Raw genomic sequence first — 15,066 nt, forward strand, 5'->3', positions numbered from 1 at the left:
GATGAAGAGACTGAAGGGGAAGGGAGGGGGTGTGTAGGACCAGCAGGTCTGGCCCACCAGGCCCCTGGGGTGCTGGGTGGCTGGGGAGAGGGTGACAAGTGGCCAGGGTGGGCAACAGCATCCCCAGTGCCACAGGAGCACGGGCTCTGCCTCTCTGGCTGGGTGCTGGGGCCCCTTCAGCCCCTCTCTGCCCCACTGATCCTTCTCTGGGCATAGGATGTGGGGCTGGGTCATGCTCCTGGATGGGCTGGGGTACCCTGAGCCCAGCCTGGCTGCAGGGCTGAGGAAGGGGTCAGCTGCCTTCCCTGCCACCAATAAAGTCCCCCTGGTATTTATTCCCCTTCCTCCTGCTTGCACCCCCTGACATGCCAAGCCCAGCCATGGGGCTTTCCCTTGGAGGGGGCTTTGGGGTGAGGAGCAGCTGAGCCCCACCCTGGGAGGGGTCTGGGGACAGGAGGGACATTCCCTGCCCCAGTGGCTCATCTCAGTGTGGGGAGAGGGAGTTCTGGGGCTTTTGGCTGCTCCTGGCCAAGACTTGCCAGGGGGTTTGGTCTGAGCAAAGTGGCCACTCCTGGCACAGCTCTGCCCTTGGGGGGGTTGGTGGCTGAGGGCACCATCAGGGGTGGCTCTGCCTGCATCTGCCCACTTGCCCTCCCACCAGCCTCCATGCCCAGGAGCAGCAGTGGGGTGGCAGCAGGAGCAGGGCAGGGATTGTCCCCTGTGCTGGGCCCTGGGGAGGCTGCAGCTCCAGGGCTGGGCCAGAGGGACACTGAGGGGCTGGGGAAGGGGCTGGAGCACGAGGGTGCTGGGGAGGGGCTGAGGGAATGGGGGTGTTGAGGCTGGAGGAGGCTGAGGGCAGACAGCAGCACTCTCTGACACTCCCTGACAGGAGGCTGTGACTGGAGGGGAGTAAATCTTTGCTCCCAAGTGATGGGATAAGAGGCAAAGGGGCTGCAGCTGCCCCAGGGGAGGCTGAGGCTGGAGCTGAGGCTGAGCTTTTCCCCTGAGAGGGGTGTCAGCCCCTGTGCCAGGCTGCCCAGGGAGCTGGGGCAGTGCCCAGCCCTGGAGGGACCCCAAACCATGGAGCTGAGCTGCTGGCTCAGTGCTGGGCTGAGCAGGGGATGCTCTCCAGCAGCTCCCAAACCTTCCCCAACCCAAGCAGATCTGACCCTGAGTGGCTGAGCCAGCCCTCCCCAGACAAATGTACCACACAGATGCTTCTCCATAGCTTTATTTTGCTCAGTGGCTTTGGCAGGAGGGGATGGGGAGGATGGGGAGTGGAGCAGCCGGCGAGCTGAGGGTGCCAGGGGCACAGGGCACACAGGCTGGCCATGTCCCCAGCACGGGGAGGGCTCAGGCCAGCTTGGACAGCCCCACTTTGTTGTTGGCCCTGTCGAAGATGACGTAGTACTCCCGGATGAAAACGTCCCCCAGGATCCAGAGCTCGCCCGACTCCGTCTCCACGCTCATGCCCTCGATGCCCAGGACGCAGTAGTCATCCTCCTGCAACCGAGGGTGGGAGTATGACCCGGAGGAGTCCCCCATTGAGCCCCCCAGCCCCCTCCCCAGCCCCCCGGGACGGGGGTTGTTGCTCACCTCCACCACGTAGCCGCTGGGGGGCACAGAGAAGGCGTCGCCGTTGATGTAGAAGATGATGTCGGGCAGGCTGCTGACGGAACTGCAGCTGATCTGCGGCACAGAGAGGCAGCTGGGGCTCAGCAGCCTGTTCTCACACCGAACTGCGTGTCCCGAGGAGCAGCAGCACCATGGAGGAGTCCTGAGGTGCAGCCAAGCACCCAAAGGTCCCCAAAGCCCTGTGTGGTCCTCATCTCACTGCTGGAGCTGGCACTCATGCTGCTGAGGATGGAGCTGAGCACCAGACCAGTACCTCAAAGCCTTGTGCTCTCCTCATCTCACTGCTGGAGCTGGCACCCAGGATGCTCAGGATGGAGCTGAGCACCAGCCAAGCACCTCAAAGCCTTGTGCTCTCCTCACCTCACTGCTGGAGCTGGCACCCAGGATGCTCAGGATGGAGCTGAGCACCAGCCAAGCACCTCAAAGCCCTCTGTGATCCTCACCTCACTGCTGGAGCTGGCACTCATGCTGCTGAGGATGGAGCTGAGAACCAGCCAAGCACCACAAAGCCCTCTGTGGTCCTCATCTCACTGCTGGAGCTGGTACTCATGCTGCTGAGGATGGAGCTGAGCACCAGCCAAGCACCTCAAAGCCTTGTGCTCTCCTCACCTCACTGCTGGAGCTGGCACCCAGGCTGCTGAGGATGGAGCTGAGCACCAGCCAAGCACCACAAAGCCCTCTGTGGTCCTCATCTCACCACTGGAGCTGGCACCCAGGCTGCTCAGGATGGAGCTGAGCACCAGCCAAGCACCTCAAAGCCTTGTGGTCTCCTCACCTCACTGCTGGAGCTGGCACTCATGCTGCTGAGGATGGAGCTGAGCACCAGCCGAGCACCCAAAGGTCCCCAAAGCCTTGTGCTGTCCTTACCTCACCACTGGAGCTGGCACCCAGGCTGCTGAGGACGTTGTCAAGGGCACTAGAGGGCACAGCCAGCAGCGAGGTGCCCGTGTCCACGATGGCCTGGCAGCCAGAGGCACAGGCAACAGTCTCCCCGTCGATGGCGACGCTGCGGAGAGGGGCAAGGGCTGAGGCTCCAGCTATGGGCTGAGGGGCTGCACCCCAATAAACACAGCACCCAGGGCTCCCCACCTGCAGCCTGGGGACAACCTCACCTCTCCATGGTGATCTGCCAGTAGGTCTCAGCAGAGAGGGGGATCCAGGAGATGCCGTTGGTGGTGTAGGAGGAGTCGACGCCACCGAAGAGGACGAAGCTGCCGCTCTCGTCGTCCCTGGGAGGAGGGAGCTGTCAGGTGGAGGGGGTCCCCAACACCCACCTCCCCCTTCTCCCCACCACCACCCCACTGCCTGTGCCCTCTGCTGCCATCCTCCTGCACCAGTGGCACGTGGGGCATCGGGATGTGACGGGAGCCACGTGGTCGCCCCGGCTCCAGCCCCAGGGGGGTGAAGCTCCACAGCAGGGGCTGCACCTACTTGCTCAGGTAGACAGAGAAGAGGTCCTCGGACACCAGATCTTCAGACATCATGTTGTCAAAGACAGGGGTGGCTCCAGAGGAGGCAATGCTGGGGAAGGCCAGACCCAGGATGCCATCGAAGGGCGCGTAGTAGAAGAAATCGCCAGGCTCGGTCTCAGACAGCCCAAAGATCTGGTTGGTGACATCAAGGCCTGACACCTGGGGTGAGGAGATGAGGAGAGGAGGCTTGGCATGGCTTGGCTTGGCTGGGAGGTGTCCCTTTGTCCCCCCTTTTCCTGCTGTCCCCTTCTTACGGCCACGGTGTCGTAGCCCAGGATGCCCGTCATGCTCCCGGTGCCGTAGGCGATCTCCACGGTGTCGTTGGTGCTGACAAAGGTGGAGGATTTCTCGGGGTTGAAACGCTTGTGGTTGGCTGTAGGGAAGGGAGGGTGATGGTCACACTCTGTCCTGCTCCTCCAGTGCCTTCCCCACCCCCCCAGCATCCCTTGGGAGGGATGAGGCAGAGCCATCCTCGGCTCCCAGCCCTCCTCCAGGGGCTCTCAGAGGCAGGTTGGGCAAGCAAAGGGCTGCCCCTGCTTTCACCCATTGCTTGGTGGCCACAGGGCTACCAGACACCTACTGCAGGACACGCTGGAGCAGTAGATGGAGGGAACCCAGAGGTTGGAGGAGCCGGTGTCAAAGATAACGGTGAAGTCCTGGCCTGGGGTACCGATGGAGATGGTGCCAAAGTATTCATCCTGCCAGGGGGGAAAGGCATTAGTGGGATGGGTAGGGGGGCAGCAGGATGGGTAAGGGGGTAACAGGATGGGTAAGGGGGCAGTGGGATGGGTAAGAGGGTAACAGGATGGGTAAGAGGGTAACAGGATGGGTAAGGGGGCAGTGGGATGGGTAAGGGGGCAGCAGGATGGGTAAGGGGGTAACAGGATGGGTAAGGGGGCAGCAGGATGGGTAAGGGGGTAACAGGATGGGTAAGGGGGCAGCAGGATGGGTAAGGGGGTAACAGGATGGGTAAGGGGGTAACAGGATGGGTAAGGGGGCAGCAGGATGGGTAAGGGGGTAACAGGATGGGTAAGGGGGCAGTGGGATGGGTAAGGGGGTAACAGGATGGGTAAGGGGGTAACAGGATGGGTAAGGGGGCAGCAGGATGGGTAAGGGGGTAACAGGATGGGTAAGGGGGCAGTGGGATGGGTAAGGGGGTAACAGGATGGGTAAGGGGGTAACAGGATGGGTAAGGGGGCAGTGGGATGGGTAAGGGGGTAACAGGATGGGTAAGGGGGTAACAGGATGGGTAAGGGGGCAGCAGGATGGGTAAGGGGGTAACAGGATGGGTAAGGGGACAGTGGGATGGGTAAAGGGTAATGGGATGGGTAAGGGGGCAGTGGGATGGGTAAAGGGGGTAACAGGATGGGTAAGGGGGTAGCAGGATGGGTAAGGGGGTAACAGGATGGGTAAGGGGGCAGCGGGATGGGTAAAGGGTAATGGGATGAGTTAATAGCTTAGGGGAATGGGTAAGGGGCTGGAGAGGTAGGTAAAGGGCTAGAGGGATGGGTAAGGGGCTAGCAGGATGAGTAAAGGGCTGGGGGAATGGGTAAGGGGGGGATGAAAGGAGATAATGGCTTAGAGGAATGGGTAAGAGGCTAGTGGGATAGGTAAAGGGCTAGTGGGATGGGTAAAGGGCTAGTGGGATGGGGAAAAGGCTACCAGGATGGGTAATAGTTTAGAGGAATTGGCTTAGAGGGACAGGTAAGGGACTGGCAGGATGGGTGAGAGGGCAGTAGGATGGGTGAGGGATCAGCAGGATGGGTGAGGGGGCAGCAGGATGGGTGAGGGACTGGCAGGATGGGTGAGGGGGCAGCAGGATGGGTGAGAGGGCAGCAGGATGGGTGAGGGGGCAGCAGGATGGGTGAGGGATCAGCAGGATGGGTGAGGGGGCAGCAGGATGGGTGAGGGATCAGCAGGATGGGTGAGGGGGCAGCAGGATGGGTGAGAGGGCAGCAGGATGGGTGAGGGGGCAGCAGGATGGGTGAGGGATCAGCAGGATGGGTGAGGGATCAGCAGGATGGGTGAGGGGGCAGCAGGATGGGTGAGAGGGCAGCAGGATGGGTGAGGGGGCAGCAGGATGGGTGAGGGATCAGCAGGATGGGTGAGGGATCAGCAGGATGGGTGAGGGGGCAGCAGGATGGGTGAGGGGGCAGCAGGATGGGTGAGAGGGCAGCAGGATGGGTGAGGGGGCAGCAGGATGGGTGAGGGATCAGCAGGATGGGTGAGAGGGCAGCAGGATGGGTGAGGGATCAGCAGGATGGGTGAGGGGGCAGCAGGATGGGTGAGGGATCAGCAGGATGGGATGAGTTAGGGGAACGGGTGAGGGGCTGGAGGATGAGGTAAGGGGCCAGTGGCCCCATGGGCTGCCCTGCCAGGCTCACATCCAGGTAGTTCTCCAGGGACTCGCTGGAGGCCAGTGTGGGGAAGAACTTGGCAGCTGGGTTGTAGGGGTGCAGCTTCAGGTAACTCTGCAGCAAGCCCCTGTCCCGCAGCTCCCGCCGCAGGGACTTGGATCTCTTCAGAGGGATCCTGAGGGCAGGGCAGAGGGGGCAATGTCAGGGGGGGCTGGGCAGGGGGCTGGGGGTGCCCCTCACCCTCTGCCTCCTCCCACAGCCACTCCTGGGGAGCTGGGGATGGCTCTGGCTGCAGGAGCCTCGGCCATAGCCAGGGTTGTTCCACCCTCCCCGTCCCAGCTGGGAGCTGGGCAGGGGCTCCAGCACCTCAGAGGCTGTGTGAGCACCCCAAAAGCCTGGCATAGAACCACAGAACCAGGGAATGGAGGGGGGCTGGAAGGGCCCTGCAGAGCTCCCCCAGCCCCAGCCCAGCTTCCCCTGGCTCAGGGGGCACAGGAACGTGTCCAGCAGGGGTTGGGAACCTCCTGAGGAGCCTCCCTGAGCAGCCTGGGCCAGGGCTCCCTCCTCTCAGCACCAAAGGGGTTTCTCCTCCTGTCCCTCCCTGTGTTCCAGCCCACTCCCCCTTGTCCTGTCCCCTCTGTGCCACCCCATCCTCCCGAGGCACTCACCTGGAGACGAGGCACTGGGCCAGGGCCACCAAGCTGAGGAGCAGGAGCAGCTTCATGGTGGTTGCCAACAGCCAGTGAGCAAGGTGAAGAGACACCCTGAATGTGCCACCAGCCCCAGCCTGGCCTCCTTATATCCCATCCAGGCTTGTTTGGCCACTGTCCCCCCAGATAAGGAAGGCAAACAGCCCCAGGCAGGGGGTTATCACAACGTCCTTAGGGGGGAGGGAATGTCACCTCGGGGCTCTCCATCCTTCCTGGGGTCAAACAGCACAGCTGGGGTGCAGGGATACTGCAGCATGCAGCCTCCAGCTCCTTGGCATGCTGAAGGCTGGGCACTGAGGGGGTGAGGGGCTGCTCTGGAGGGGGTGAGGGGCTGCTCTCCCTGCCCTGCTGAGAGGGGCAGAGGTGCTGATGCAGGGAGGGGGTCAGGGTGTTGCTGCCACAGGAGCACTGAATCCTTTGGGGTGCATTGGTCCTCCCCAGCCCCATCTTGGAGGGCTTGATGCTGGAGGCTGCAGCCTCATGCCCCTTGGGGAGGCTGAGGGGGGGATGCCCTGAGCACCCTGAGCTGCTTTGGGGTGCACAAGGTGAGTCCTGGCTGTGGGTGGCCAGAAGGAAGGAGCTGTGCTGCTGGGGACTGGTTTAGAATCACAGCTCACAGACTGGTTTGGGTTGGAAGACACCTTAAAAGTCATCCAGTCCCATCCCCTGCCATGGGCAGGGACACCTTCCACTAGCCCAGCTTGCTCCAAGCCCCATCCAACCTGCCCTTGGATCAATCACAGGATGCTTTGGGTTGGGGAAAGCCCTTGGAGCTGCTGGAGCTCATCCCCTGCCCAGCCCAGCACTGAGCCACAGCCCTCAGCACCTCAGCCCCATGGCTTTGGGGTCCCTGCAGGGCTGGGCACTGCCCCAGCTCCCTGGGCAGCCTGGCACAGGGGCTGACACCCCTCTCAGGGGAAACAGCTGAGCCTCAGCTCCAGTGATGCCCCTCCCCAGCGCCCTCATGCTCCAGCCCCTGCACCAGCTCCATCCCCTCAGTGTCCCTCTGGCAGCGAGTGAGGGGCCCAACACTGGAGCTGCAGCCTCCCCAGGGCCCAGCACAGGGGATGACACTGGGACCAGCACAGGGGGTGAAACTGGGCCAAGCTCAGGGGGCCAGAGCAGCTGGGGATGCCCCTGGCTGCAGGATGCCAAGGTCACTGCTCCTGGGCTGGACCAGGCGTCTCAGCCTCCGTCACAGCCCCACGTGTGTGTGAGATGTGGCTCCTGGCACGGTCACCTTGGCCCCCAGGGAAACAAAGCCAGAGCCTGACCTTACCCAGAGGCCTTTCCCTGCCTTGGTACCAGTTTCAGCCCAGCTCTGAGTGACAAAAGAATGGAACAGAGATGCTTCAACGTCAGCAGGGGAATGGAATGAGTCAGGAGCTGGTGGGATCTGGAGGAGACTCAGGGGTGACCTCACTCATGTTACAAAGACACAAAGGGCTGGGTGTGAGGAGGCTGGAGCCAGGCTGCTCTCAGTGATGGGACAAGGGGCAATGGGTGTAAACTGCAACAGAAGAGGTTCCAAAGCAACACAAGGGAGAGTTTCTTCCCTGGTGAGGTGAGGGAGCACTGGCAGGGGCTGCCCAGATGGGCTGTGGAGGCTCCTCTCTGGGCACATCCAAACCTGGCTGAGCTCCTGTGTGCCCTGCTCTAGGTGCTGCTGCTCTGGCAGGGGGTTGCACTGGATGAGCTTCCCAGGTCCCCCCCAGCCCCTGTGATTCTGTGCTTCTCTGATGTGATGGCTGGGGCTGGGATGAAAAGGAGCAACCACCTCGTTCTCCCTGAGCAAAGAGGAAGACACAAATGGCTTTAGTTTGGGGGTGAGGGGGTCTGCAAAGGAGAAAAACCAAAAGGAGCCCAAGTGAGGACCTGGCAGGAGGCCACAGGCTGGGAACTCTGCTTGGAGCCCTGGCATTGTGCTCCCCACTGGCCTGTGGGAGCCAGGCTGTGCCAAAACCCACCCGAGATGAAGCCCCAGCATCTCCCTCAGGCTCCAGCTGCAGCCTGTGCACGAGGCAGCAGCGTGTTCTGATGGCCAGGAGGAGCTCTGATAAGGAGCAGCCCTCAAGGTGGGTCAGCAGCACCCTGTCCTTGCTGGGCTGCAGGTGGAGAAGGTGGCTTTGGGGCAGGTTGTGGGAGCAGAGCACTTGAGGACACAGCCCTTGGCGAGGGAATTGCTGGGAGACAGCAACCTTGGGGCTGCTGGGCCACTGGTGTGGGACTGCTGTGTGCAGAGCTGGGCTCCTCACCCACTGCCACAGGGACACTGAGGGGCTGGGGCATGGCCAGAGCTGGGCAAGGGGCTGGAGCATGAGGGTGCTGGGGAGGGGCTGAGGAGTGTTGAGGCTGGAGAAGAGGCTGAGGGGAGCCAGCAGCACTCTCTGACACTCCCTGACAGGAGGCTGCAGGGAGCTGGGGCTCAGCCTCTGCTCCCAAGCAATGACAGGACAAGGGGAAAGGGGCTGCAGCTGCCCCAGGGGAGGCTGAGGCTGGAGCTGAGGCTGAGCTGTTTCCCTGAGAGGGGTGTGAGCCCCTGTGCCAGGCTGCCCAGGGAGCTGGGGCAGTGCCCAGCCCTGGAGGGACCCCACAGCCCTGGAGCTGAGGTGGCTGTGGCAGGGGGTGGGCTCCAGCAGCTCCAAGGCATTTCCCAACCAGAGTCATTGTGTGATTCCTTTCCCCTGGGCGCCTGCACCCAGGGCAGAGGCTGTTGCTGATGGGCACAGCCTCTTCTCCCACAGCACACAGTAGGTTTCACAGCTCCAGGGGGGGTCAGGGCTCATGAGGAACAGCTGCTGCCAATCCCCTGGCTACATAAGGGAGGCTCAGAGCTGCCCAGTGTTACTTTGCCTTCTTCTTGCCCGTGCTTGGAGCCCTTTCCAAGCCTCCTCTCCCCTCAGTGCAGCTGGAAGGCAGAGGCTGTGGCACTGCAGAGCGTGGCCTTGCAGTGACAGCGCTCTTGGGGGTGGTTTGGAGCTGACAAAGCTCCCACCTTCCCACCCATTCAGCCCAGCACCACCACTAAGGGCTGAGAACGAGGGCTGCATCCTGCCAGGCTGCTCAGGAGCTGCTGGGCTGGCTGGAGGAGGCCCTGGGGAGCCAACGTGGGCTGTGGGAGCTGGTGCTTGGAGCTCTGCAAAGCCAGAGCCTGGGAGGAAGAGGATGGTCCTGCTGGAAGGTGGAGATGACCCTTGGTCCAGCCCCAGCACAGGGAGTGGGAGGTAACTGGGAGCAGGGTGGGAAATGCATCCTCTCCTCCTGCAGGGATGGAGGGTGGGTGCCAGGGTGCCCTTGGGAGGGCAAGGTGAGGTTTGGGAGGGGGGTTTGAGACCCTGGCTCAGCAGAATGTGTCCTCTCAGGGTGGGCTGAAGTGGCTCAGCAGGGATGCTCCTCCTTCACTGAGCTGGGTAAGGGAAGGCAAAGCTTCAGAGGAGGAACATTCCAAGTGCTACATCCTTCCTTGGGAGCAACATCAGGCTTTGGGCTGCAGGGCCTGAGCTCTCTGCTCCCCCCTGAGCCCTGCTCTGTCCCTCTGCTCCCCCCTGAGCCCTGCTCTCTCTCTCTCTGCTCCCCCCTGAGCCCTGCTCTCTCTCTCTCTGCTCCCCCCTGAGCCCTGCTCTCTCTCTCTCTGCTCCCCCCTGAGCCCTGCTCTCTCTCTCTCTGCTCCCCCCTGAGCCCTGCTCTCTCTCTCTGCTCCCCCCTGAGCCCTGCTCTCTCTCTCTGCTCCCCCCTGAGCCCTGCTCTCTCTGCTCCCCCCTGAGCCCTGCTCTGTCCCTCTCTGCTCCCCCCTGAGCCCTGCTCTGTCCCTCTCTGCTCCCCCCTGAGCCCTGCTCTGTCCCTCTCTGCTCCCCCCTGAGCCCTGCTCTGTCCCTCTCTGCTCCCCCCTGAGCCCTGCTCTGTCCCTCTCTGCTCCCCCCTGAGCCCTGCTCTCCCCCTCTGCTCCCCCCTGAGCCCTGCTCTCCCCCTCTGCTCCCCCCTGAGCCCTGCTCTGTCCCTCTGCTCCCCCCTGAGCCCTGCTCTGTCCCTCTGCTCCCCCCTGAGCCCTGCTCTGTCCCTCTGCTCCCCCCTGAGCCCTGCTCTGTCCCTCTGCTCCCCCCTGAGCCCTGCTCTCTCTCTGTGCTCCCCCCTGAGCCCTGCTCTCTCTCTGTGCTCCCCCCTGAGCCCTGCTCTCTCTCTGTGCTCCCCCCTGAGCCCTGCTCTCTCTCTGTGCTCCCCCCTGAGCCCTGCTCTCTCTCTGTGCTCCCCCCTGAGCCCTGCTCTCTCTCTGTGCTCCCCCCTGAGCCCTGCTCTCTCTCTGTGCTCCCCCCTGAGCCCTGCTCTGTCCCTCTGCTCCCCCCTGAGCCCTGCTCTCCCCCTCTGCTCCCCCCTGAGCCCTGCTCTCCCCCTCTGCTCCCCCCTGAGCCCTGCTCTCTCTCTCTGCTCCCCCCTGAGCCCTGCTCTCTCTCTCTGCTCCCCCCTGAGCCCTGCTCTCTCTCTGTGCTCCCCCCTGAGCCCTGCTCTCTCTCTGTGCTCCCCCCTGAGCCCTGCTCTCTCTCTGTGCTCCCCCCTGAGCCCTGCTCTCTCTCTGTGCTCCCCCCTGAGCCCTGCTCTGTCCCTCTGCTCCCCCCTGAGCCCTGCTCTGTCCCTCTGCTCCCCCTTGAGCCCTGCTCTCCCCCTCTGCTCCCCCCTGAGCCCTGCTCTCCCCCTCTGCTCCCCCCTGAGCCCTGCTCTGTCCTTCTGCTCCCCCCTGAGCCCTGCTCTGTCCTTCTGCTCCCCCCTGAGCCCTGCTCTGTCCTTCTGCTCCCCCCTGAGCCCTGCTCTGTCCCTCTGCTCCCCCCTGAGCCCTGCTCTGTCCCTCTGCTCCCCCTTGAGCCCTGCTCTCTCCCTCTGCTCCCCCCTGAGCCCTGCTCTCTCCCTCTGCTCCCCCCTGACCCCTGCTCTCTCCCTCTGCTCCCCCCTGAGCCCTGCTCTCTCTCTGTGCTCCCCCCTGAGCCCTGCTCTCTCTCTCTGCTCCCCCACCCTTCTGGGCTTGCTCAGGGCTGCCTTGATGTGTTTTGCTCTTGAGAGCCAAGGAAAGCTTGGGGAATGATCACCAAGTGACCTCCTGCAGGGCTTAGCTGGTGGCTAGAGGGCAAGTTGAAGAGCAAGCCAAGCAGCCCCTTGCCCTGGGCACTGCACAGCTCCCACCAATGGGCTTCATCCTGGAGGGTTAATTCCTAGGGACAAGGGATTTCCTTGGAGAAACACAAGGGTTTGTGTTCTCCTGGGCTTGCAAGTGCCCCTGCTGATGGCTCCAGAGAGAAGGGGCATCACCTTCCAGGGCCTGGCCCTTGGCTCTGGTCTCCCCCAGCCCCAGGCAGGACCACTGAGCTGTGCTGGCTTCACAGCAGGTTGCAGCCCTCCCCTAATTCCACAGCTGGAGCTTTTCCCTTTGCCCTCTCCAGGGGAGTCTCAGAGCTTTGGAGGCTGCTGTGACCCACGTGGCATTTAACACCCTTCCAGCCTCCAGCTCTGGGCTGGGAGAAGGTCAAAATGAACCCCCAGAGAGCTCGTTGGGTCCCTCCTGCCCATGCTCAGGCCTGGGAGGGAAATGGAAGGAAGGATTCCTGCAAGAATCTGCCTTTTTCCACCCAAAGGGAGCAGAGGAGGCTGAGGAAAGTCCCAAACCGAGCTGTGCAGAGCTCCAAACACAACCCAGCTGGGACTGGCTTGGGTGGCTACTCTGTCGTTGCCCTGGTTGGCAGCAGAGGGCACCAAAGGATGGAGAGATGCTGCCCGTGCGCTCCAAAAGCAGCCCCAGGGCTGCAGATGGAGGCTGCCAGCCCCGTTCCTGCTGCAGCTGGGCAAGAAACCTGCTCCCTCTGCCACAAAGACTTGTGCTGGGGTGCGGGAACCTGCCAGGATTCGTTTGGAACGGCTGAGGAAGGCTGGATGGCACTCCCTGGGTGCTCTGGCTGTCAGCCTGGGCTCGGTAGGAGCCCCAAAAACACTCCAGAGGAGCCCCAAAGACTCCAGAGGAGCCCCAAAACCACCCCTGTGAAGCCCCAAAAACTCCTGAGGAGCCCCAAACCACCCCTGAGGAGCCCCAAAGACTCCTGAGGAGCCCCAAAACCACCCCTGAGGAGCTCCAAAGACTCCTGTGACGCCCCAGACTCCTGAAGAGCTCCAAACCACCCCTGAGGAGCCCATAAGACTCCTGTGGAGCCCCAAAACCACCCCTGAGGACCCTCAGAGACTCCTGTGGAGCCCCAAAACCACTCCTGAGGAGCCTCAGAGACTCCTGTGGAGCCCCAAACCAGCCCTGAGAAGCTCCTGAGGAGCCCCAAAAGCACTCCTGAGGAGCCCCAAAGACTCAGGCTGGGGGTGAGCTGCTGGGGAGCAGCTCCAGGAGAGGGACCTGGCAGTGCTGGGGGGCAGCAAAGAGCCACGAGCAGCAACGTGGGCAATGGCAGCCTGGGGGGCAGCCAGAGAGGGTGGGCAGCAGGGCCAGGGAGCTTCTGCTGCCCCTCTGAGGCCTCATCCTGAGCCCTGTGGCCAGTGCTGGGTTCCCCAGCTCAGGAGAGACAGGGAAGTGCTGCAGAGAGGCCAGCAAGATGCTGAGGGGCTGGGACAGGGGGCTCCTGGGCTGTCCCTGAGCTTGCAGCCTTTCCTGCATGCCCAAGCACCTCCCTGAGCCAGCAGCAGGAACAACCTTTATCTGCCTTTATCTCCAGCAGGCTGGAAAAGCTCAGCCTGAACGAAATCACCTCCCTGAGCTACACCTTATCTTTGGGAGCACAGATTAAGGCAGCAAGCTTTGTTTTCCAGCCCCTGCTCCTTGTTCTCTCCCCCTCCCTCCCTCCTTCCCCAGGGCAGAGAGGAGACAGCTCAGCTTGGAGGCTCCCAAGGTGCCACAGAGCCTCCCAGTTTGCTTTTCCCCTCACTGAGCTGGGGAGGGTGGGTTTTGTTGTGCTGGCTTGGTCAGAGCAGGGTGACAAAGCCCTTTGGTGGCTGTGGTTTCTGAATGAGTGCCCCAGAGACCACAGAGCTTCCTGAGGGCACAGAGGCAGCTGCCTTGGTTCAGAAGTGGATGTGGGGGGATGCTGGTGATGGGGAAATGGGGGCTCTCCACACCAGCTCGCTGTGGGGACACAGAGAGGGCTCAGAGGGAGGCTCTGTGTGCCCTGAGCCCTCCCAGGCTGAGCCTTGACACACAAAGCAGAGCACTAGCATGTCTCCAAAGGCTCCTTCCAAGCCCTGCCACCTTCTTTTCCATCCTCCTCCTTGGCAAAAGGATTCCAAGTCAGCAGGGACCTTCAGCAGAGCCACAGAGCAACGTGCTGGGGGCTTGCCAGAGGATGGGGATGCCTGGGATCAGCTCTGCAGGGGGTGTGTGTTTCACCTTCCCACTGATTAGTCCTTTCAGTTGCCCTCCAGCCTCCTCCTGCCACTCTCCCCTTGGAGCCTGCAGAGGCAGCAGCCAGGGCAAAAAGTTTCCATTGCCCTCCCCTGGCAGCTCAGCTTCATTCCCTCAGGGCAGGAAGGCTCCAGAGTCACCTGCAGCTGCTTCCTGAAGCCCCTCTGGAGCTGAAAGGCTCCTTACCAGAGATCCCTTCCACACTGGGGAGAGAGGAGAGATGCTGGGGGGAGAGATGGGCCTTTGAGCCCCTCACCTGGCAGCTCTGCCATGAGTTAAGGGTGCTGGTGGCTGTTTGCTGAAGGATGGGCCCACTCATCCCTTTCTCCTTCAACTGGGGGCTTGTGTTCCTCCCTCCCTTGCCCAGGTGGAACAAGGAACTGGGCTTCACTGACACATTGAGCTAAAGCCCTTCCAGGGAGAACATCTGCAAAGTCAAAAGGCTCCTGGGCAGGACAAGAAGGGGGTGGTTTGCCCTGGTTATCAGCCACATGACGAGCTCCCTGCCCTTGCTCCAGCCCCAGGGAGCTGTGTGACTCCTGGCTGGCACACAGCAAGCCTCACGTGCTCTGGGGCTGAAGGGCAGGAGCTGCCTTTCCTCAGGTGACTTTCCCCAGCCCCGTGCCTGGATCTCAGCTCTGCTCTGTCTCCTCTCCTCCTGCACCTCCCTCACCTCTCATCCCTCCTCCTTCAGTCTCTGCCACACCATTCACCCCTCAGCCCTTTCCCCACCAGAGCTGCTTTACTGAGGGGTTTGTTCCTCACAGGGCTGAGCCAAACAGGACTCCAGGGAACACAAAGGTGATGTGAGAGTGCCCTGAGCACTGTGGCTCTGCAGTGCCTCTGCCTTGCTCTGCAGCACAGGAGTGCTGGGGGAAGGCTGCCTGTGTGGGAGCCTGTGCCTGCTGAGGGGGGTGACAAGGCACAAACAGCTCCAAACCTCACCCTTAAACACAGCCCAAACCTGCTACACCTGAATTTCAACCAGCTGCCTGCTCTGGGAGCTCTGCTCAGCTCCAGCTCTGCTGCAACACTCTTTAACTCCTGGCACAGGGCTGAATCTCCCCATTGTTGTGTGGGGCTCTACAGTGCACACACACCAGAGTGGGGAGGGTGGAAGGGACCCCCAGAGCTGCCCCAGCCCCTGCTCCAGCAGCTTCCCCTGGCTCAGGGGGCACAGGAACGTGTCCAGGTGGGGTTGGGAACCTCCTGAGAAGGAGCCTCCACACCCTCCCTGGGCAGCCTGGGCCAGGGCTCCCTCCCCTCAGCACCAAAGGACTTTCTCCTCCTGGGCCAGGGGAGCTGTTTGTGTCCCAGCCTGTGCCCATCACCCCTTATGTCCCCCACAGCCCCCCCTGGGGCTCTGCAGCCTGTAGGGCCTGAGCAGCGTTGCTGAGGTGCCCCTGAGCTCAGGCTTCTCTCCTGCAGCTGAGCAGCCCCAGGGTCCCTCAGCTTCTCCTCCTCAGCATCCTGGGAGCCCTGATGATGATGTGGTGTGCCAGAACATGCCAGCC

The 15,066-nt window shown here is 62.4% G+C and overlaps 1 protein-coding gene across 1 annotated transcript; it reads right to left on the bottom strand.

Annotated features, from left to right (window-relative positions):
* Window positions 1-1,353: 1,353 nt before the first annotated feature.
* On the bottom strand, window positions 1,354-6,188 carry PGA5 (pepsinogen A5). Its single transcript, XM_061999715.1, has 9 exons — window positions 6,133-6,188; window positions 5,492-5,639; window positions 3,688-3,805; window positions 3,362-3,480; window positions 3,067-3,266; window positions 2,748-2,864; window positions 2,470-2,641; window positions 1,597-1,689; window positions 1,354-1,503 (listed from the first exon to the last, which is right to left on the bottom strand). Exons 1-9 carry the CDS (start codon window positions 6,186-6,188, stop codon window positions 1,354-1,356), a joined length of 1,173 nt encoding a protein of 390 aa, XP_061855699.1.
* Between the last annotated feature and the right edge of the window lie 8,878 nt (window positions 6,189-15,066).

Source organism: Colius striatus, chromosome 7 (genome assembly GCF_028858725.1).
Source record: "Colius striatus isolate bColStr4 chromosome 7, bColStr4.1.hap1, whole genome shotgun sequence".
NCBI lineage: Eukaryota > Metazoa > Chordata > Aves > Coliiformes > Coliidae > Colius > Colius striatus.